The following is a 25,415-nucleotide window of genomic DNA, read 5'->3' as shown; positions in this document are numbered from 1 at the left end:
ATTCGAATACACCAATAGTAAACAAGGATAGTTTGGTAAAGTAGTATATTCTTTCTTTCATTTATTATATTTTCTTAATCTGTGTGAAATGATCAACTATGAGAATTATTTTGGAACGAAGGGAGTATTAAAAAGGAATTAAATAGAAAAAAATATAATGTGGAATTTCCAATAGATTTAGATGGTTTCATCGATTTTGATGTGTTTTAAATTATGCAGTTTTTTGTGTGCATTGTATATTGCATTTATAAAAATGAGGCTAGTTTTGCATTATATACCCTTTTAAATTTGATTGATTGTTGAAAATTACATATAGTTACTTTGTAAAAGGTTATTGTTGTGTGTATGAATGATAACTTTTAGACACGTCTCTAAGACTAATAGTATGTGAGACATAACAAATAAAATGGTAAAAAAGGGTGTGGTATAATGATAACTTCAAGACATACCCCTGAGTTTATTTCTATGCGAGACATAACAAATCAAGTGGTATAAAATTGTGTGCTTGAATGATAATTTTTGGGCACACCCATGTGACTATTTCTATGCAAGACATGACAAAAAATATATAAAGTATGTGTTAGGAAGATATGTTCCGAACACACCATTTAAGCTATCATAAATTAGAAAATTAAGTAAGAATAATAAGTTCAAATTAAAATATCCAACAAAATGCATTTTGTAATCAATCATAAATAAAATGTTACCTAAATGTTACAATCATAAAATATATCAATCATAAAATACTATATCTAATGGTTTATATAATTTTCATTAGAAAGTATATACATTAATTACAAATGTATATAATTGTTTAAGAAATAAACAATAAACAAATAACATATCCACTAAATCAATTGCACACCCCTACCACTCATTTGCCTCATATATTGAAATGTACCTTATGCATATAATAATGTTGCCTTGATGGTGTCCCACAAATGGGTGCATTCTTGAAACTTTATTTTACTAATGACACCCTCAACTAAAGTGACAATACTAAAGTGACAATACGATGGCATATAGACAACACATCCACAACATGGTCAGATCTAACTTGTTTCTTCTCTAAAGTCTCATAATAACATGATCTTGGGGAATCCCCCTATAACGTTGGCGATATGTAATCATATGAAACTATGTAATACCATTAAGTGTATTTGTATATTTTAGTCCATAACTATTAGTTGTCACATTTCATATATTCGGCAGTACCAAATGTTCACGGTAGTTGTCAAATATATCATCAACATTTATATGATACACTGTAACAAATGTATCAACTTTTGGTCCCTAAGAATAATCTTCACATACCTAAATTATATCAATAAAAAATCTGGTAGATAAGGGTACATGAGTTGAGTCTTATATGCTAGTCATCTAGAGTACCAACAAGTATCCTTTAAAGGTGCTCGCGCGTATGTGGTGAAACAAATATATTTTTCTAGAATATAATCAATGGAATGATTGTAATTCTCTATATATAAACACCCCAAATATGGATTAGTGAGGCAAACACGAGACAACTCTACATCGTATTCAACAATAATCTGCCACATGCTAATGTCAAGAAAATGCGAGAGGATATAATACTGAAAAAAAATAGTTCAAATAAAGAATTTTAGTATTTAGATAGGGAATATTCAGAATCAATATAAAACTAATAAGATACATGTATATTACTTAAAAGAGACCGCTGTTTCATGTCATTATTCTTGTCTTTAACTTACTTGCTTCATCCAACTAGGAGTACAAGTATAACAAACATGAAGTTACACAATTAAACTCATGAAACCTCTCAAGATCTGTAAAGTAACACACATATACGAAATACACAAATGTCATACTTTTTCCCACAAATATGGTTGTGTTCACCAAGTAGAAGACATATATCTTAAATGCACATTGTCTGTGATAATTGACCAGTACATAATCACCATAATGGGTAACAACAAACAATTAAATGGAACTCGTATGTGTCCCTAAGAAATCCAAATCGTGCATGAAATAGAATTCCTGATTCGTTGAATGATGATTGCAATTGTCTTATTTTTTAATTCGTTGTAAGTATGGCTCACTATAATAATGTCAATAAATCTAATGCATTAAAGTATGGTGATTTGAAACATTCATCACCAGGTGTTGCACACATATGTGTTGGAAAATAATTTACCAATAAATATGAGTTTACTTTACGTTCTTCAATGGGTCTGTAGGAAAGTTGCCAAATTAGGTTTTGACATTGTTATCGGGAGGTTGAATTAAGGTTTTGATAGAAGACAAACATTTGTTAAGATGAGATGCGAAATAAATGGTCAATATAAAGAACTTATCATGAAGTTGAAACGAGCTGACACCAGAAGAAGAAAATGTGTAAATGTCCTTTTAAGTTGTGCAGATACGATAAATTGAATAATACATGGATATTTAGTATGATTTATGATATACATAATCATGATCACATATTATTCGGTCATCTGATTGACAATCGTTTGAATCTTTAAGAGAATAAACATGTTTTTGACATGACATTGAACATGGTTGAGCCATAAAACATACTCGCAACTTTGAAAAGGAAAATATCCAAAAATATCTCAAATATTAAGCCAGTATACAATGTTCGCAACCGAAACAACAAGACAATAAGAGGTCAAAGATTTAAAATGCAATAATTGTTGAAATTTTTGGATAAGCATCATTGTGTATCTAAGTACAAAGTGTGTGAGGATGAAAAAGTTGTTTGAGATATATTTTGGACTCATCATGATTCCATTGAGTTGTTCAACAAATTTCTCACAATACTGATGATTAATTCAACATATAAGACCAACAAGTATTGACTTCCTCTTCTGAAAAATTATTAGTGTTACTTCTATAGAGATGACTTATTCAATTGACTTTGCATGTTTGGAATGTGAAAAAAATGATAATGTTACACGGGCTATGAAAATGTGCCAGAATATAATTAAAGACCCAAAAAACACGCCATGGGTGATTGTCACAGATCGATACCAAACAGATGAGGTCGATTGCGAAGGTATTTTTAACATCATATGCTTTACTTTGTATATATCATATGAAAAAAAATGTGAGAGGCAAACTTAAGCTTACGATAGAGACAAAATAATTCAAGGGTGAATGCGAGAAATGGTCAAACCTAGTCATATATAGAAATAAAATGGGTATATCACACACCCCTGCTTCTCCTTTGCCTCATACACTGTAGTGAAAATTAAGTCTTTGATAATATCGCATGTAAAATGACCTTCTCATGGGTGCCTTCCTGAAACTCTCCTCTACTGATGGCATATTTTCCAATAACAACAATACGTTGGTATATAGGAAATGCATACACAACATGTCCCGTCCTTGTCTGTTCTTCATTTAGTATTTCTTGATAAGCTGACCTAGAAGGATATCAATTTGGAACTGGTGTCATATATCGATGAGAAACCCTATAAAACCATTGGATGTAACCGTATGCCGTACTCCATGAACGAGGAACTGGAACCCCACATACATACTATAATACCAGATTCTCATGGTACTCCATACATATCTCGTCATCATCTCTATGGAGGATAATGGTAGGAGCATCCAATGCGGAGCCACTAAGTATACCTTGAGTATACCCGAACTATCACAATACTCACTCAGGTAGATGTGTGTACATATGTAGAGATCCATCATCCTACCATCCAAATACCAACATATCACCTCTAATAGTCGTGTATGACGATGCTCGTCGTATGGTGTGAAACAAATATCATTCGCCAAAATAAGATCAACAAAAAGTTTTTACAACTTAGTCACGAGATTCCCTATGAGTGGGATAATCGAGCATGCACATGGAAACTTTTCGGTGTAGTCAGAACATACTCCCACCCAACGATACCTAGAAAATGCTAAAGGATCCATGTCTTAAAATGGCCTAGATGAAAATAAGTAATAATTTAGTACATGTATTATAAAATTAATAACTGACATGTAAGTAAGTTACCAAAAATACATAGTTATTTTTTGTCACACGTCTCGTCTTCCATTGACTAGCTTCATCGAATTTGGAGTATAGGTAAACCAAACAAGATACCCTAAAGTTATACTTGTGAATCATGTATAAGTCAATAGAGTATTTAAGGTAGACAACATCAACATATGTCACATTTTTTTCCACAAAAATGGTCATGCTAAGAAAAAACATAAAATATGTCTTAAATGTACATTTTCTATGATATGCAACACGCATATCGTCACCAACATTATTTTCAATAACATCCAAGTGACCATAATAATTTTTCTTCAAAAATGAAAATTTGGCAAGACATCCATTAGTATCTAGATTATCCTTTTGGGTATCACTCAGATCAAATCCAAATTATATTACCATTATGTCTAGTGCCTCAGATCACTGAATTGAAATGTGATCCAACAATCTTCCCATGATCGGAAGATGGAGGATGCACAATACATCATCAAGCTTAATACTCATCTCACAAATGGGAAAAGGAAATGATGACGTCTCTACATGCCATCTCTCAACAAAATTCCGAAAAAAGAACATGGTTAATATAACCTTATTCTGTTATATAGAAGTTCTTCAGTCCAGATAGCTCAAATACTTTCTGAAGCCATGGTTCATATGGCTGCGACAACTTTGCTATCTTTCTAGCATGGTTTATACACTTTAGCGTGTTACGATACTGCAACAATAAATATATCAACGTCAAAAGATTCAATTAGTATAAAATAAATGTTCAAAGCATAATTAAATATTTATGCTACCTCTCCTTCCTACACATGCCTAACAATATGGTTTGCATATTGAAAGAGTAGTGACATGTCATATAGGCATCAAGAAAACCCGTCAGGTGCAGGAGTATTAAATCCAACTTGAGGATGTGGATCATACACATGTATAGCAATATAAAGAGTATGTATGATAATAACAGATGCATCGTCATATGTTGGAGATCCATGACCATGGGATGACGATCCCTCAACAATAGATGATTATTCAACTACACACGGGGATCTAACTTTCTCCCTACGCAATAAAGCATCTTGAGACAGTCGACTATGTATGTACCTTGGTTGTACGTCCACAATTTTTCTATAATCACATAAGACAAGGCATAACATAATCATAATTATGACATACTTCAAAATTTAACAAATACAACATAAACAAAACGACAAACACTATTTTCAATAATTAAAGAAACAATTTGTATTTTGAAATTTGGATGGACAATCCGTATTTTAAAGTTAAAAAACGCATCAAAATTCTTGCCAACAACATAACCCTAATCCAAATGTCTCAAATTCAAACCAAATATAAGTAAGAAAAAAAGATTACATTTATATTGAATGAAATATAATGTAGCTTAGTTAGAATATATGAAGAAATTGCATGCATCAAAATCATAAAAAGCAAGGCGAGGATGAGAAACTTACATAATATTCTTCCAATGTGAGAGGTGAAAGTGTTTAGTTTGAATGAAAAAGAGTATAAATTAAAGTAGAAATTGAGACATGGTTAAAAAATGTTGAATCCGAATTTTTCAAAGGGTATTTTCATGTTCTTTATAATTGATCTAAAATGCATGATAACGAGGGAAAAAGTGGTCGTGTCATTTAAAAGGGTGTGTCCGGATTCTAATATCTAAGGGTGTATAGGTAGATTGTAATCTAGACATATATTTCTTTGAAATGAATTCTTGCATTTTCGATAAACTTAGCTTGTTGTAACGTGTGGTCCGTTTGAAATTCAAATTCTTGAAGGTGCAAAAGAGATATTTTTTATTTTTCTTCAAGGTGCGAGAGAATTCATAAGGGTGAAATGAACAACCCTCAATATTTTTTGACGCGGAAGTTTATCGTCAAAACTAACAAAACATATTAAGTATTTTGAATCATATTCAATAAAATAATAATGAATAGTAATAAAAAAATACATACATAATATACTTTTCTTTTATCAAATTAGCTATCTATCTATCTATATATATATATTAAATTAAATATACTATTATTTTTTGATAAGTTTTTAATTTATATTTTTGATTATATCTTTTGTTATATTAATTCAATTAAATACTTTTGGTTATATTTTAAATATTTTTTGGTGAATTTTATATTTATTAGGAGTTTGAAGTGGATGGAAACAAATCTGGGTCTAGAGAGGCCCAAAACCGAACAACAAGAACAAAGCCCAATACTCCAAACCCTAATTTGCCTAGAAAATAAATTCCTCTGAAACCTAAACGCCTCATTCCGAAACCTTTGTTGCTCGCTTCACATTTTCCCCCAAGATGCAGATCTTCGTGAAAACCCTAACGGGGAAGACGATAACCCTCGAGGTTGAGTCTTCCGACACCATCGACAACGTGAAGGCAAAGATCCAAGACAAGGAAGGAATTCCTCCGGACCAGCAGCGTCTCATCTTCGCCGGAAAGCAGTTGGAAGACGGCCGCACTCTCGCCGACTACAACATCCAGAAGGAATCAACTCTCCATCTGGTCCTCCGTCTTCGCGGTGGCGCAAAGAAGCGTAAGAAGAAGACCTACACCAAGCCTAAGAAGATCAAGCATAAGCACAGGAAGGTGAAGCTTGCGGTTCTCCAGTTCTACAAGGTGGATGATTCTGGAAAGGTGCAGAGGCTGAGGAAGGAGTGCCCTAATGCGGAGTGTGGTGCAGGGACTTTCATGGCGAATCATTTTGATCGCCATTACTGTGGTAAGTGTGGGCTTACCTATGTTTACCAGAAGGCTGAAGCTTGAGTTTTGAATTTCTAGTGTTTTGATTTGTTTTTGTTGAACTTTTGAATGTTGCGGATTTAATTTAATAGCGTTACTTTCAGACTTTTATTATGTTGCTTAGTTGATTCAATATAAATCAGATTTTGTTCTGTTTTGGATTATGATTTGTGTTATTTAGTGCCATCGGTTATACTCTAATATGTGGATGATGTTCTGAATGGTTAGTTAGGGAATTCAGTTCTTTGTTTGGCTTAGCAAAACCATTGTTTTTGAGTGAGGTTACAATTTAATTGTGTTTGAAATTTGGGTATAACAATTTGTGATTTGATAATATCTAGTTAAGAATGATGCATGATATTTTGGCTATTCATTTGCAAGAACTTATTTGTGTATGAATCATGATTTCAGCTGATTTTCACAAGCTTATCCATTATGTAGCTTACTGTCATAAAATTAATTTTCCTTCACTCGAACTTATTTGTGTTCAAACTCTTATATTATTTATCCTATCATGGTTTTCAAGTAGAACTTCAAATGTTGTTCATCTTAATGGTTTTAAAGTAATTTGAGTTTCCTAAAGGAAGAACCAATTACTCTTACTAAAGTTGAATATCTAAAATGCAATTTCTACAAAAAGCATACACCAATTACTGTTTGTCTTTGTAAAAAAAATTGTTGTTTTACTCAAATGGAATACTCAAATAGATTCTCTAGAAAACAATTCTGTACAAATGTTTTTATAATGCTAAGTTTTGCAATCTTGATCTTTTGTTTCTTCTCATAGTGTAGGAGGTTTATTGTGCGGACAGCGATTTAATGTACATGTTTGTTTTTCAATTAAAAGGAAATATGTACTTTACATAGTTTGTAAAATTGGAGTCAAGTTGGTTGGCAAACAAACCCAAGTCTAGCGCGTACTAGCTTTGAACCCATGCAAGTTTTACAACAATGACCTTTAATTCCTAACCCTGTACTCACATAGGTTTCCAAATCCCATGTATTCCTTATTTTCAAGCCTTTTAATCAGATTTGCTATTCCTGTTCCACCTGTCATTTCAAGGGGACAAAGAGGTTAAGCTCAATATACTTAAATTTAAAGTACGATTTCCTAAAATAATTACTTAAAATCAAAGTAAACTAACTAGGATTTATCATAATCGATTATCTTGGTTTAATTTAAATTAAGATGATCAATCACCTTAATTTTTTTCACTTTACTGTAAACAAATTCATTTTAGATTTTGTTTTTTTGTAATTGAAATTCAATAAAGCAAAACCTATTTTGCTAGTCATAATTACAAAGAGAGTACCCACACATAATAAAGAAAGCAAATTCACAAATTGTCAACACTTGCCTAGGGATATTCCACTCACAAAAACTGTGAGGGCAAGGATGAAAATGATGATTGAAGCTCTCCCTAATATGGCAATTAGCTTCCTCACCAAATGCTGCCCAACAAGTGCAGCAACAGTCGCTACAGCCACAAAGTAAAGAGCTGCAAGAATAATCACACATTGAATATTAAAAAGTGCATAATTTTCCCTTATTTGGTAGATGTGCATGGACTTACCATATGGAATAGGAAAACGTTTGAGAAGGTAATATTCCACCACAGACATAGATGCAGAAAATGTCATTGCAAAAGTGGATGTAGCACTTGACACCTTCATACAAAATCTTCAATCACAACACAAACATATATAAATTTTATGGAAGACAGAACCAAACAAGGTACCTGAGGAGGGATTCCTAGTCCAATGAAAAGTGGCCCTAAGTTAAATCCTCCACCAAGACCAAGCAAGCCACCAACTATGCCAGCAATAATGCCACATGAACAATACATAATCAACTGCTTCACACTCCAATTTGTCTGTTCATCTCCCTTGGAAGCTATAACTCTTTTCCCTTTGTATAAAAGCACTGCCTCATATGAACTCACTCCTACTGTTATAGGTACCTGAACCAGATTCAATATCCAATACGCCACCGAGCAAGTTCTTGTATAATTCTGATTCAAAACAGAAGCATACACAATCAACATTCTTTGTTTATACAAGAATATGAAAAACATCAATACATATATACTTACTTTTCCTATCTGTAATGCAAGTATCATGATCCACACAGCGAAAAGAAGTCCAAGTTCTTTCCAATAAACATTCTCAATAACAGAAACCTTTTTTCTTGGTACATTTGTATTGGTTTCACTTTCATTGACCGTATCTTCTATCCTTCTATCATCGGATTCCCTAGCTTCCTGGAATTGTTAACAGGAACGCATTAAAAAAACCATCGAAATGAAGAAAAAAAAGTTTAATTAATATAAAGAATGAGTAATGATGATTAAGCAACCTTCTTAGTAAGTGTTTCTTTTTTCCATGTGTTAACTCCTTTTAAGAAAGCGTTAATTGAAATGCCTGTTGATCATATCAAAACTAGATCAATATGAATAAGCAGTGTAATAAAGAAAAGAACAATTTTGAAGAGAGAGTGAATGATTAATTACCAGTGAAGAATATGATTAGTAAAGTTGTTATCATCCAGTCAGGAAAAATGACATTGAAGGCAACACCAAGACTGATACCAAGCATTAGCATTGGTTGGAAGAGAAGTGCTAGATCATAGTCAATTACAGGTAAGTCAAGTGTTGGGTGTCTTTTCTTCAAGTTGTATAAAACTGTTGCTCCTGCTCCTCCAGTAATCATAACTTCAATACAAATATAAGCTTTTTATGATGCTTAGCATGTGTGTATCTTAAGTGAATAAAATTTATTCATTCAATAATTCGATTCTCTCGTTCTCTTATTTTTCTTCAATCCATTATAATCCTCAAATAGAGTTTGGTTCCGTAATTGTCATTGATGTTATTGATGTGAAATTGAAAAGTTCAATCGTACTAAAAAACTTTGACGGACAAGGACAAAGAATAATTATAACAAAAGTAAATAGCCTTAAACAAAAATAATTATCTATGAAATAAAACATCAATTTAATTTGACAAAAAAAGGCCTTTATAATTGTTACTTCACTACTACTAATATTCATAGTAGGAGTTTCCATCTCAAAAATTTCCATTTCAAAATGAGTTTTTTCCGCCATAGGTTTTAAAAGTTTCATCTCTAGGTTCTTACTCTTGTTCCCCTAACTAAACATGGTGAAAGTAATACATCTATGATCGATGAACTTCGACCCTCCAGATTTCACTCCCAACAACTGATAATTCTTTCTACCTCTTGGATAGCCATTTGAAGATGTAACACCCCGATAAAAATAAGATAATTATTTAAAATAAGTTAATAATATATTTATTAATTTAATTAAATAATTGGATTATTATTATTTGGAATTATTATTATTGGAATATAAAAGTTGGAATTAGAAAATATCCCATTTGGTAAAAAGAGGTTTTCACGTGAAAACAGAGAAGCGACTGAAAAGTGGAAAAAGAGCCAGAGAACAAGGGTTGAAGAGAGGAAGAGCTTGAAGCTGAGGGATTGCCGGATTAACTCAGGTAAGGGGGTTTATCGTCGTTTAATGGGTATTATGGGTTAACATGTAATGGGTAGTGATAAGCCATTGAATTGTCCCTGATTAGAATGATGAATGTTAGAATTTGTGAAATTGAAGAAATTCGTAAGAATTAGATGGAAAAATGTTAGAATTTGTGAAATTGGATAGGGTATGATTCGTGTTAGATGATATGAACGAATACTGTGTAAAATTGGACTGTGGGAGGTTGGATATGAGGAATCTCGTAGCAGAGAAAACCCATTGCAGATCTGAAATTTTGGTTCTGGTCATACGCGTATGGCACTAGGCAATACGCGTATGAGATGGCTTGGAAGGGAGGGGATTTGCGTTGATACGCGCCATACGCCGTCATTACGCGTATTCTGTGGGTGGTACGCGTATGGGGTGAGGCCATACGCGTATGGATGAAGAAGATGATGTTTTCAACGTAAATTTGTCTCTGTTGGTACGCGTATGAGGAAGTAGTACGCGTAGCATACGCGTATGAGATGGGCAATACGCGTATGGGCTTGGCCAGGAAATGGGCCATACGCGTATGGACATGGGGCATACGCGTATGGGCAGAATTTTGGTTTTCCTGAGCTGTTGTTGTGCAGTTTTGGTCGTTTCAGATGAGTGATGTAGTTTAGCTGATGTATGATATGGTAGGGATCATTTCCCGTTGTTTTGAGCAGTATAGGTGTTAGTAGAGTGTGCTAATACTGTGATTGATTGTGTGGTATGACATGATATGATTATGTGATAAACATGCTGATGATGTATGATTGTATGCATAATGCTGTGAATGTATCTGTTATGTATGCAATTGTAAATGGACTGTTTATGGCTTAGAGTGTGAGCATATGTCTATTTTGAATTGTTGTTGATGTTTGCATGCTAGGTGATTTAGCATGTATATTGTGGCCTTTATGGTGGTAGCTAATTCCCATGGTGAGGAATTAGTGAGTTGTTGTGGATTGTTGTTGATGTTTGCATGCTAGGTGATTAGCGTGCATATCATAGCCCTTTGGGGGTGGTAGCTAATTCCCATGGTGAGGAATTAGTGAGTGAGTCACTAGGTCTCAAATGAGTGGGACTAGTGAGCTTGGTAGCCGTATCTGGATTTGATCGGTGAGGTTGAACTATATGTTCACAAATAGTCGGTACCGCATGCATGGAGTCTCATTGCATAATGTATGTATGTATGGCGTATAATATGAATGGATGTATTCCAATATTATACGTGTTGTTTTGTGTTGGTGTTGAGTATTATTATAATTATGAGTTGATGATTGCCGTTGCTGAATATGTGATCTAATTAGGGTGATGATATGTGTTAAATTACTTAGCATTACATGATGTTTTATAATGCTTATTATATCGATTGAGGAACTCACCCTTACAACTATTTTTTTCAGGTAACGAGCAGTGATTTGAGTAGAAGCTAATGTTCGGAGTCTAGTATAATTTCCTTAGTGGGTCATGCTCTGATAGATGTAACATCGGGACAGGATGTTTTGTCTTATTTTCATTGTTGGTTGTTGAATGATCTTACATGTATGAGTTACATGTTTTTGAATGATCGATTTGATCTCTATCCGCTGCGTATTATGCAAATGTTTTAATTGATAAATAAATGAGCATGACAAGCTATTTTGATAAATGCGTGAAGTTGTTTGTGTGACACCCTTAACTGCATAATTACTCTGATTGATATATGTTGTTATTTTAATTAAATAATTGGGGTATTTTTAGAAGGGTGTTACATTAGTGGTATCAGAGCATAGTCGGTCGAGTCGAGTCGTAATTATTCTGTTTTCCTGTACGGGATAGGTGTTGTGTAACCCTATCAGTACTTATTGTTTTAGCTTGTTGGGTTTTCAGAATAGAGATGGCTGGAAGAGGTAGAGACGATGCTGCGATTGCTGAGGCTCTGGGTATGCTAGCTGGAGTACTTGGAGGGAATCCGAATGTTGTGGGACTGGGAGCTGCTCGTCAACTGAGTGAGTTCCAGAGGAACAATCCTCCAATGTTCAAGGGAGCATACGATCCAGATGGTGCTCAGAAGTGGTTGAAGGAGATCGAGAGGATCTTCCGAGTGACTGAGTGTGCCGATAACCAGAAGGTCAGGTTCGGTACGCATATGCTGTCAGAGGAAGCAGATGATTGGTGGGTTGCTACCTGCACTGAGTTGGAAGCTGCTGGAAGTGCTGAGATCACTTGGGCTGTGTTCAGAGAGAGATTTCTGAGGAAGTACTTTCCAGAGGATGTCAGAGGAAAGAAAGAGATAGAGTTCTTGGAATTGAAGCAGGGCAACCGGTCTGTTACTGAGTATGCTGCTAAGTTCACAGAGCTGTCGAAGTATTACACTCCCTATGATGAGGCTACTGGGGAATTTTCAAAGTGTGTGAAGTTTGAGAACGGGTTACGTCCCGAGATCAAGCAGGCTATTGGGTATCAGCGGATTAGAGTGTTTTCTGACTTGGTTGACTGTTGCAGGATTTTTGAACAGGATACCAAGGCCAGAGCGGAAAGCTATCAGCAGAGGATTGATAGGAAAGGCAAGAATCAGAATGATCGTGGGAAACCATATGCAGTTGGCAAAGGTTTCCAGAGACAGAGTGGGATGAAGAGGCCTAGTGGGGGAGACTCCAGTGCCCCTGCTAAGTGTTTCAGATGTGGTCAGGCTGGACATCGTATCCATGAGTGTACCAGTAATGAGAAGAAATGTTTCAAGTGTGGAAAAGGTGGTCACTTGGCTGCAGAGTGCCGGTTGAAGACTGTGACTTGTTTCAACTGTGGAGAAGTGGGTCATATCAGTCCACAGTGTCCTAAGCCGAAGAAAGAGAACCAGTCGGGAGGCAAGGTTTTTGCTTTATCGGGTTCTGAGACTTCTGCAGATGATCGTTTGATCCGAGGTACGTGTTATATTAATGGCTTTCCTCTAGTAGCTATTATTGACACAGGTGCGACTCATTCCTTTATATCTTTGGATTGTGCTGTGAAACTTGAATTAGAGATATCTGAGATGCATGGTAGTATGGTGATTGATACTCCTGCGAAGGGTTCAGTAACAACTACTTCAGTTTGTTTAAATTGTCCTTTAAGTATTTTTGGTAGAGACTTTGGGATGGACCTTGTGTGTCTTCCACTAGTGCAGATTGATGTCATTCTGGGTATGAACTGGCTGGTGTGTAACCGAGTTTATATCAACTGCTTTGATAAGACTGTGATCTTTCCTGAGATCGAGGAAGGAAAGAGTTTGTTTCTATCAGCAAGGCAGGTGAATGAGGCAGTAGTAGATGGGGCAGAGTTGTTTATGCTGTTAGCGACTTTGGGGGCTAAAGATAAACTGGTGATTTGCGATCTAGCCGTGGTGTGTGATTTCCCTGATGTGTTTCCTGAAGAAGTGAATGAATTACCGCCAGAGCGTGAAGTTGAGTTCTCGATTGATTTGGTACCTGGTACTAGGCCGATATCGATGGCTCCGTACCGTATGTCTGCTGTTGAGTTAACTGAATTGAAGAGTCAGCTGGAAGATCTGTTGGATAAGAAATTTATTCGTCCGAGTGTGTCACCGTGGGGTGCACCAGTGTTATTGGTTAAGAAGAAAGAAGGTACTATGAGGTTGTGTGTGGACTACATGCAACTGAATAAAGTGACGATCAAGAATCGGTATCCTTTGCCGAGGATTGATGATTTAATGGATCAGTTGGTTGGTGCGAGCGTGTTCAGTAAGATAGATTTGAGATCGGGATATCATCAGATACGTGTGAAAACTGAGGATATTCAGAAGACTGCCTTCAGAACAAGGTATGGACATTATGAGTATTCTGTGATGCCTTTTGGTGTGACTAATGCGCCTGGAGTATTTATGGAGTATATGAATAGAATTTTCCATCCGTACCTAGACAAGTTTGTTGTGGTGTTTATTGACGATATTTTGGTGTATTCAAAATCTGAAGAAGAGCATGCTGAACATTTGAGAGTGGTTCTAGGAGTTCTGCGAGAAAAGAAGTTATTTGCTAAACTGTCAAAGTGTGAATTTTGGTTAGAAGAGGTTAGTTTCCTTGGTCATGTGATTTCAAGAGGTGGTGTTGCTGTTGATCCTTCTAAAATAGAAGCAGTATCTAAGTGGGAAGCTCCGAAGTCAGTTTCTGAGATAAGGAGTTTTCTTGGACTTGCAGGTTATTATAGGAAGTTCATTGAGGGATTTTCTAAGTTGGCGTTACCGTTGACGATGTTGACTAGAAAGGGGCAAGCGTTTGTTTGGGACTCAAAATGCGAAGAAGGTTTCCAAGAGTTAAAGAGAAGGTTGACTACTGCTCCTATTCTGATATTACCAAGTTCGTTGGAACCATTTGAGGTTTTCTGTGATGCTTCATTGTTGGGTTTGGGTGGTGTGTTGATGCAGAATAAGCAGGTTATAGCTTATGCTTCGAGACAACTGCGGGTTCATGAGAGGAACTATCCGACACACGATTTAGAGTTGGCAGCTGTGGTATTTGTTCTGAAGTTATGGAGGCATTACTTGTACGGGTCAAGGTTTGAGGTTTTCAGTGACCATAAAAGTTTAAAGTATTTGTTTGATCAGAAAGAGCTGAATATGAGACAGAGGAGATGGTTAGAGTTTCTGAAGGATTATGACTTTGGTTTGAATTACCATCCGGGTAAAGCAAACGTAGTGGCTGATGCATTGAGTCGGAAATCATTGCATATGTCTATGTTAATGGTTAAGGAATTGGATTTAATTGAGCAGTTTAGAGACTTGAGTTTGGTGTGTGAGAGTACTCACAATAGTGTTAAATTGGGAATGTTGAAGTTAACGAGTAGTATTCTGGACGAGATTAGAAAGGGTCAGAAATCCGATGTGCTTTTGGTTGATAAGTTGAATCTAGTGAATCAAGGTCAAGGTGGTGAATTCAGAGTTGATGAGAATGGTGTTTTGAAATTTGGTAATCGGGTGTGTATTCCGGATGTTACCGAACTTAAGAAGAGTATTCTTGAGGAAGGACATCGTAGTGGCCTGAGTATTCATCCTGGGGCTACGAAGATGTATCATGATTTGAAAAAGTTATTTTGGTGGCCGGGAATGAAAAGGGAAATTGCGAGTTTTGTTTATTCTTGTTTGACTTGTCAGAAGTCAAAGATTGAGCATCAGAAGCCGTCTGGGCTAATGCAACCGTTGACTATTCCAGAGTGGAAGTGGGATAGTATCAGTATGGATTTTGTTTCTGGTTTACCGAGGACAATTAAGAATTTTGAAGCTATTTGGGTGATTGTTGACAGATTGACAAAATCGGCTCATTTCATTCCGATCAGAATGGACTATCCGTTAGAGAGATTAGCTGAGTTGTATATTGAGAAAATTGTAAGTTTGCATGGGATTCCGTCGAGTATTGTTTCAGACAGAGATCCTAGATTTACATCGAAGTTCTGGGAAGGTTTGCAGAGGGCTTTGGGAACTAAGCTGAGATTGAGTTCTGCATATCATCCGCAGACTGATGGTCAGACTGAGAGGACGATTCAGTCACTAGAGGATCTTTTGAGGGCTTGTGTTTTGGAAAAGGGAGGTGCTTGGGATTGTTACTTACCTTTGATTGAGTTTACCTACAACAATAGTTTTCATTCGAGCATTGGTATGGCACCGTTTGAAGCTTTGTATGGTAGGAGATGTCGGACACCTTTATGTTGGTATGAGTCCGGTGAGAGTGCTGTGGTTGGACCTGAGATTGTTCAACAAACTACGGAAAAGATTAAGATGATTCAGGAGAAGATGAGAATTGCTCAGAGTCGTCAGAAGAGTTATCATGATAAGAGGAGGAAGTCACTTGAGTTTCAAGAGGGAGATCATGTGTTTCTTCGTGTTACTCCGATAACTGGGGTTGGTCGAGCTTTGAAGTCGAAGAAGTTGACACCTCGATTTATTGGTCCTTATCAGATTTTGGAGAGGATAGGGGAGGTAGCCTATCGTATCGCTTTACCGCCATCACTTGCGAATTTGCATGAGGTTTTTCATGTGTCTCAGTTGAGGAGGTACATTCCTGATCCGTCGCATGTAGTCCAAGTAGATGATGTACAGGTGAGAGATAACCTGACTGTTGAAACATCACCTATGAGGATCGAGGATCGAGAGTTGAAGCAGTTGCGGGGTAAAGAGATTGCATTGGTGAAGGTAGCTTGGGGAGGACCAGCAGGTGGCAATGTAACTTGGGAACTTGAGAGTCAGATGAAAGAGTCTTATCCAGAGTTATTTGCTTGAGGTATGTTTTCGAGGACGAAAACTCTTTTAGTGGGGGAGAGTTGTAACACCCCGATAAAAATAAGATAATTATTTAAAATAAGTTAATAATATATTTATTAATTTAATTAAATAATTGGATTATTATTATTTGGAATTATTATTATTGGAATATAAAAGTTGGAATTAGAAAATATCCCATTTGGTAAAAAGAGGTTTTCACGTGAAAACAGAGAAGCGACTGAAAAGTGGAAAAAGAGCCAGAGAACAAGGGTTGAAGAGAGGAAGAGCTTGAAGCTGAGGGATTGCCGGATTAACTCAGGTAAGGGGGGTTTATCGTCGTTTAATGGGTATTATGGGTTAACATGTAATGGGTAGTGATAAGCCATTGAATTGTCCCTGATTAGAATGATGAATGTTAGAATTTGTGAAATTGAAGAAATTCGTAAGAATTAGATGGAAAAATGTTAGAATTTGTGAAATTGGATAGGGTATGATTCGTGTTAGATGATATGAACGAATACTGTGTAAAATTGGACTGTGGGAGGTTGGATCTGAGGAATCTCGTAGCAGAGAAAACCCATTGCAGATCTGAAATTTTGGTTCTGGTCATACGCGTATGGCACTAGGCAATACGCGTATGAGATGGCTTGGAAGGGAGGGGATTTGCGTTGATACGCGCCATACGCCGTCATTACGCGTATTCTGTGGGTGGTACGCGTATGGGGTGAGGCCATACGCGTATGGATGAAGAAGATGATGTTTTCAACGTAAATTTGTCTCTGTTGGTACGCGTATGAGGAAGTAGTACGCGTAGCATACGCGTATGAGATGGGCAATACGCGTATGGGCTTGGCCAGGAAATGGGCCATACGCGTATGGACATGGGGCATACGCGTATGGGCAGAATTTTGGTTTTCCTGAGCTGTTGTTGTGCAGTTTTGGTCGTTTCAGATGAGTGATGTAGTTTAGCTGATGTATGATATGGTAGGGATCATTTCCCGTTGTTTTGAGCAGTATAGGTGTTAGTAGAGTGTGCTAATACTGTGATTGATTGTGTGGTATGACATGATATGATTATGTGATAAACATGCTGATGATGTATGATTGTATGCATAATGCTGTGAATGTATCTGTTATGTATGCAATTGTAAATGGACTGTTTATGGCTTAGAGTGTGAGCATATGTCTATTTTGAATTGTTGTTGATGTTTGCATGCTAGGTGATTTAGCATGTATATTGTGGCCTTTATGGTGGTAGCTAATTCCCATGGTGAGGAATTAGTGAGTTGTTGTGGATTGTTGTTGATGTTTGCATGCTAGGTGATTAGCGTGCATATCATAGCCCTTTGGGGGTGGTAGCTAATTCCCATGGTGAGGAATTAGTGAGTGAGTCACTAGGTCTCAAATGAGTGGGACTAGTGAGCTTGGTAGCCGTATCTGGATTTGATCGGTGAGGTTGAACTATATGTTCACAAATAGTCGGTACCGCATGCATGGAGTCTCATTGCATAATGTATGTATGTATGGCGTATAATATGAATGGATGTATTCCAATATTATACGTGTTGTTTTGTGTTGGTGTTGAGTATTATTATAATTATGAGTTGATGATTGCCGTTGCTGAATATGTGATCTAATTAGGGTGATGATATGTGTTAAATTACTTAGCATTACATGATGTTTTATAATGCTTATTATATCGATTGAGGAACTCACCCTTACAACTATTTTTTTCAGGTAACGAGCAGTGATTTGAGTAGAAGCTAATGTTCGGAGTCTAGTGTAATTTCCTTAGTGGGTCATGCTCTGATAGATGTAACATCGGGACGGGATGTTTTGTCTTATTTTCATTGTTGGTTGTTGAATGATCTTACATGTATGAGTTACATGTTTTTGAATGATCGATTTGATCTCTATCCGCTGCGTATTATGCAAATGTTTTAATTGATAAATAAATGAGCATGACAAGCTATTTTGATAAATGCGTGAAGTTGTTTGTGTGACACCCTTAACTGCATAATTACTCTGATTGATATATGTTGTTATTTTAATTAAATAATTGGGGTATTTTTAGAAGGGTGTTACAGAAGACATAATCCACAATTTTACAATCAAGTTGGATTAATTAAATTTAAATAATAGACAAAGTTTTGACGACTTTCAAAACAGAGTAGGTTACAGTCTACCTACTATAAATATTCATAAATGTTTAGAAGTATATTCATGTAAATGAACACTTGCTAACTGTTAAGAATGTGTGATTTGGGCCTAACTCAACCCTACAAAACCGGTTGGTAGAGTGAGGACTGCCTCCATTTATAAACACATGTTCAGACCCCCTCACGTCCAGGACTGGACATCTGGAGCGTGGAAATAAATGGTGGGTGGCCCGATATTGTCCATTTATAAACACATGTTCAGGCCATATATTGTCCGATGTGGGACTCTTAACACACCCCCTCACGTCCAGGACTGGACATCTGGAGCGTGGAAATAAATGTTAAGAATTTGTGATTTGGGCCTAACTCAACCCTACAAAACCGGTTGGTAGAGTGAGGACTGCCTCCATTTATAAACACATGTTCAGGCCATATATTGTCCGATGTGGGACTCTTAACACTAACTAGGTAAGCTGCTTTGGCACCAACGCTATCCCATAAACTCAAAGATAACTCTTACATGTGTTTTTATCCCCTGTCTTTTGCAAAACTAATTAAAGTGATATGAAACAACCTCCAGGGATCCATCATCTCCTGACTTCAAATTCCATAATTTATTTTTGTCAAGAAAGCCTTCATTAGCCGATGATGAATGAACAACAACATTGGAGCCTTTTAAAACATATAAACCACATCTTTTAGACAATTTAGCTATAATCACTTTACAATGCAAAATCTTCAACACCCCAATGTTCAAATCTAATGCAATAGTCTAAATCAACAAACATGTTTATGGATAACAAAGTTCTCCCAAGCTCTGAAACATTCATCACATTGTGAAGTAGAAACTCACGCTCCGTACCAATACCATGAACCTTGAAAGCTTTATTGTCACCACGGAGAACTACTCCACCTTGCTCCAAATTCAAAGTCTCAAAGTATTCTTTTCTTGGACACATGTGATAAGAGCAACTTGAATTAATGACCGAACCCTCTCCAACCTTCCAACTTGACACCACTAATGCACCATCACACTCATAACTATCCTCATTAGAGGAAATTGCATTGTGAACAGAATCATTAGTGCCCATTTTCCCGGGACAATCCCTCATGAAGTGACAAATTTTCTGATAAGTGAAACTTTTTACCCTTGACTTGTTAAACCTATTTGATTTTGACATCCCTTTACGCTCACTTCCTCCTCTTGAGACACTCAATCATTCACCACTATCGTCAATATTCAAATCTTTCACCTTTGAATTTTGTTTGGATCTCACAACTGTATGAATTTCACTCAAAGTAATAGTATATTTCTTACAATAAATAAGAGAATCTTTGAAGTGATCAAAGGATCTGGATAACGAGCTTAGCAAAAGTAGAGCCTTGTTCTCATCATCAATTTTGACCTCAATATTTTCAAGATCATCAATAATCTTGTGAAATTTGGTCAACTGCTCTAGAATGGATATGTTCTATACCACTCGGAATGAGTAAAGTTGTTGTTTCAATCACAACCTATGAAGCAAAGACTTGGTCATATATAATAATTCAAAATTTTCCCACATTGAAGCCATAGTCTTCTTCATGGAGACTTCTCTTATAACTTAATTCTCGAGGCACAAGATAATGAAATTTATAGCCTTATGCACTATCTCGGCCTTCTCTGCTTCTGTTAGGTGTGAAGACATCGATCCCTCACCCTTTATTACTTCAATATATTTCTTTTGAATTAATATTTTTTTCATATTAACATTCTATAATCTAAAATTGTTGTCTCCAAAAGTTAGGTGTGAAGTACAATTATCTTGTGCCACGAGGATAAATTTCTAAGGGAAGTCGATAAAGAGAAGACTGCATCTTCGATGTGGTCAAAACTTGAATCACTATATATGACTAAATCTTTGTCTCACAAGTTATGTTTGAAACAACAACTATAATAATTCCAAATAGTAGAAAACAAATGCATAATGGAGCAGTTGACAAAATCTCATAAGATTATTTATGATCTTGAGAATATTAGGTGGAGATTAATGATGATGATATGAAAAGACTATACTATTTATGAGTTCATTAACCATATATTTTTATCATTATAAGGATACTTTTCTTTATGGTAAGAAAAATACTATTACTTTAGATGAAGTATAAACGACTGTGAGATCCAAAGAATTTTCAATGGTCAAAGATTTGAAGATGGATGATAATGGTGAAGGCCTGAGTGTCTCAAGAGGAGTTAGTGAGCATAGAGGGATGTCTAAATCAAAGAGGTTTGACAAGTCAAGGGTAAAATTCTCCACTTATCTGAAAACCAGTCACTTCATGAGGGATTATCCCCGAAAGATGAGTAATGATGATTTTGTTTAGATTACAACTGCCTAGTAATGAGAGTGTTGATGCATCAGTGGTGTTGAGTTTCGAGACTGAGGAGAGTTGGGTCATGGAATCAAGTTCCTCCTATCACATGTGTTCAAGAAAATAATACTTTGAGACTTTGAAGCTAGATCAAGGTGGAATAGTGATCCTTAGTGACAATAAGGTTTACAAGGTCTATGGTATTGATACAGTCTAGAGGTCAGGCGGAATTTTTTATTCATAAGCATGTCTAATCTTCTAGTCTATTGCACTAGAGTTGAACTTGGGGTATTGAAGATCTTGTATGGTGAAGTTATCATAGATAAAGGGTCTAAAATACATGGTTTATATATCTTAGAAGGTTCCAATGTTGTTGTGCATTCATCATCAGCTAGTGAAGACTTTCTTGATATTAAAAAACTGTGGGATTTGAGGTCAAGACATGATGGACGCTCGAAGATTATTCTGGATCACTTTAATGATTTTTGCATAAGACAGGGAATGAAAACACATGTTAATGATGAGCTTTTATTGAGTTTCTAGGATAAACTTGATGCCAAATAAGCTTACGTGATCGATAGGTATTCATTTACTTGAATGGACTGCCAAACACTTATGAAGCTTTGGAGTAGGAAAAGTGTAACCTAATATGTTTTGAAGGTCATTAAAACTCACTTATTGATCAAATTAAGAAAATTCAGCTTGATGGTAAAGTTGTGGGTTGTGTCTTCAATGACTATCAAAGAGGTAGGAAAGATTATGAGTTGTTGGGAGTGGAACCTGGAGGATCAAATTTAATCAATCAATACGTATTACTTTTAGTGAGATTCGTCAGGGAAAGAAGAGTAAAAACCTAAGAATAAAGATTTAGGAAACTATGGTGGAGAAGACTCAGTTTGAGGGAGAGATTCATACTATGAATACTAGTAGTAGTAATTGAATGAATACATAGATCTTTGATTATCATTTGACTCATGATAAGGTAAGAAGGAATATTGTACCATGTCAAATGGACAATTATGAAAGCCTTAGATGTTATGCTTTAAATATGGTTGAAGGATTGTAAAAATCAGAAACATAGATCTTCAAGGAGGCATTAGAAAGAAATTGAAGTCAAATATGGTTGAAGAACCATACTCGTGGGTTTGTTAGACTACTTAAGCAGAAAAATATGGTTGAGAGCAAGTGAATGCAAGTGGAAAGATCAATGTTTAAGCGAGGTTTGAACTTGATAAAAATTGTTCAATAAATGTTGAGTTGGAAGAGAACAAGAAGGTGGTTGATGGGTAAATTGACATCACCACAATTTCAAGTCAAAGTGGAGATTGTTGAAGTATGTCTTAAAACCTTAAGTGATAAAGAGAAAGAAAACATATTTCGAGATTACATGACTCAAAAAGCCGTAAAAGCAGCCAGGAGGTCGACAAAAGGCACCAGAACCTCACGACAACAGTATGGCCACCACGACGGAGGGTGCTGGTCAGTCAACCGGCGGGGGAGCTCCAATCGGCAACGAAGGCTCGTCCAGACCGCGATTCAGGTTTTCGGTGATCCAACTCGATTTTTCCCAGTTCGTGTGTTTTGGTCTTCTCCATTGGTCCATGGATCTGTTCCTTAATATGTTATGTTTTGGAGCTTTTATGGATCCGTTGCGTTTCAATAATTATAAATATGTGTATCTCTTGCATTCTTGTTATCACAATATTTAGAACTTTTGAGCGGAGGATAAAGAGATAAGTTTGAGAATCCTAGTAATAATCTTAAAGAGACAACAATAAATTTTTAAGAGTGTGTTCATGAAATTTGAGAAAATTTTGGAGATATCTAAAGGAGATTGAGAAAGACATCTAAATATCTTGTGTTTGTATGATTCATATATAGAGAGTTGGAGAGATTGAATGACATTTGAATATAAAATAGAGGTTGTTCTTGAAAACTTGATTGACTATATTTTTACAACTCATTTGTAATCTTTTGTTATAATTCTTGGAAGTATAGTAAATCAGAGAACTACCATATCCTCGTAAATAGATTGTTTGATCGAACGAGATAAATAAGTTATTGCGTTTTTTGATTTTATTTCTTCTTTTATCAAATTAAATTGATGTCTTATTATATAGAAAATTATTTTTGTCGAAGACCATTTATTTAATTGTCGTTATTCTTTATCCTCACACATATATTTTTTTTTAATGTCATTGAACCTTTTAATCTCACAAAGAAAGAAATAAAGAAATGATATGTTTAGAGCAAGCAATAGAAGAGTCACATTTGAAGGAAGTTATCTTAGAAGAGTTGAAGTCCATATAAGGGAATAATACTTTGAAACTGGCAAAATTTCCTTAGTGATAAGAAGTGTATAGATATGTAGTCGGTCTATAATACTAAAGCCAAATGGTGAGGTGTAGGAAAATAGTGAAAAGGGTTTTCCTGCAAAGACATGGCCTAAACTATAATGAAGTATATGCACACGTGGATACATTTGAAATGAATAGAATAATTGTTACAATTGCTTGTAGATGGGATTGTCAATGTACCGACTGGTAGATGGGATTGTCAATGTACCGACTGGTAGATGGGAAATCAACTTTTCTCAAATGAGAATTAGAATAAGAGGTATATGCAAGTTAACCACTAGGTTTTGAAATAAAAGGCAACGAAAGCACAGATAGGTTGAGGAAGACTATATGGTTTGAAACAAACATCTAAAGTATGGAAAAAATAAGATTGAATTGAATGATTCATAATTCAAGGTTTGTGGAATATACAAATGAACACAATGCATATATGGCATGAATTCAACAAACAAGCACAAGTTGATTGCATGCTTGTATGTTGATGACATGATCCATTGATGAATCTTAGATGGATAAATGCAAGAGACGCATGATGAATGAATTTAATATATCTAATCTCATAGCTTTATGCTATTTCTTGGGAGTAAAGTTTGAAATGGAAAAAGAAAGAGTGCTAGTGATCAAAGAAAGTATGCATGGAATGTACTAAAGAGGTTCAACATGAAACATTGTAAACTCAGCTTAGAGAGGAAGTCTACTAAATAGATAAAAAATATTATTATTCTTGATCAAAGACAGTTACGTTATAAAAAGGAACAAAGATATTCTACCAAATAAAATGGAAACTACCTAAAGAAAAAAAGTTACTTAACAATGTTGTATTTCATGCTGGTACAACATGACAACAAAGTAGTACGTAGTTACTTAAGATGTTGCAATACTTAGAAGAAGAAAAAAGGAAAACAAATTTATACTACTTGCATGAAATAGAATTATCTTTTATTGCCAATTATTTACTTTTTTTTCACAACTTTTTATTTATTTTATAATATATAAAAATATAAGCATTCATCATGAGGCAAAAGAAGCAACCTATACTCACATTTTGATATTGCTGTTGCTGATTTTGCATCGAATCCAATAATAAGAGTAAGCATGGGAACAAATATGCCACCTCCACCAACACCTCCCACAGTTCCAAATGATGATCCTAGAAATCCAATTATGGTACCAACTATTATTCTCCACCCAAATTTCATCACCTGCATGCACCACAAAGATTATCAATTCAGTATATATCCACATGCTTATATATATATATACATAACCCTAAAAAATAATCTCATAGACATGTGAAATTTTATGAAGTATTTGTGAATATTGAACACTCTTACCGGCCAAGTGTGTTTATAAAATACTTTAGCATGGTGATTAGCATCAACTCCTTTGGTTTCATTACTTAAAGTTGAAGCTGGTGCTGTTTTTTGGTCGGTGTGTTGCTGAGAAGAAGTAACATAAGCTGAAAGAAGAAGAAGAAAAGAAATTATCAGAACCCTAGATCTTCCTGGAATTAACCATTTCATGACCCTTCTTTTTGATCCATGCACAGCCATCATCATGTTGTAGATATAGATACTGCTGTAGCTGATCTAGATCGTTAGATGAAGAGTAGTTTTCTATATTTTGCTTCAAGGATAACTCGATAAGATTAAAACAACCACACTATGCATGTAGAGATTTTCAAAACTTTCACGTCAAATGTTATAAAGTTGCTTGGTAAATGTTTCGAGTAAGAAAACAAATATCTAAGTAAATGCTTTGTATGCCTTTCGCAAGGCAAACCTTATTATATACAAATAAATTACTCAAATTAATTGTACTCTCTCTAAGTTTTTTTTTACATGTACCAATGTACATTTAATCACATGAAATTGTTCATATATAATTTTTTGATTGCCAAAAGAAGGTTAAGTGAATATGAAAGCAATTGAATACGAGTGAGTGACCTTTCTCAAGTCTATTAAGGTCCATAAGAGCCTGGGAGACATTAGACTCACTTGAGGCCAGATGGAACTATATAATTTAACATTTTAC

General features: G+C 35.5%; 2 protein-coding genes across 2 annotated transcripts; one reads left to right on the top strand and one right to left on the bottom strand.

Annotated features, from left to right (window-relative positions):
- The first annotated feature begins 6,233 nt into the window (after positions 1-6,233).
- Positions 6,234-6,919, top strand: LOC127106635 (ubiquitin-40S ribosomal protein S27a). Its single transcript, XM_051043936.1, has one exon. The coding sequence runs from the start codon at positions 6,312-6,314 to the stop codon at positions 6,777-6,779; it is 468 nt and encodes a 155-aa protein (XP_050899893.1). The 5' UTR covers positions 6,234-6,311; the 3' UTR covers positions 6,780-6,919.
- A 560-nt stretch (positions 6,920-7,479) lies between these two features.
- On the bottom strand, positions 7,480-25,143 carry LOC127106634 (sulfite exporter TauE/SafE family protein 3). The gene is made up of 9 exons (XM_051043935.1): positions 24,716-25,143; positions 24,424-24,583; positions 9,266-9,466; positions 9,112-9,176; positions 8,849-9,016; positions 8,495-8,767; positions 8,330-8,423; positions 8,114-8,254; positions 7,480-7,805 (listed from the first exon to the last, which is right to left on the bottom strand). Exons 1-9 carry the CDS (start codon positions 24,938-24,940, stop codon positions 7,714-7,716), a joined length of 1,419 nt encoding a protein of 472 aa, XP_050899892.1. The 5' UTR covers positions 24,941-25,143; the 3' UTR covers positions 7,480-7,713.
- Positions 25,144-25,415: the final 272 nt, after the last annotated feature.

This window comes from Lathyrus oleraceus, chromosome 7 (assembly GCF_024323335.1).
Source record: "Lathyrus oleraceus cultivar Zhongwan6 chromosome 7, CAAS_Psat_ZW6_1.0, whole genome shotgun sequence".
NCBI lineage: Eukaryota > Viridiplantae > Streptophyta > Magnoliopsida > Fabales > Fabaceae > Lathyrus > Lathyrus oleraceus.
Note: the sequence above shows the minus strand (reverse complement) of the source record. Positions and strands in the feature narration are given on the sequence as shown.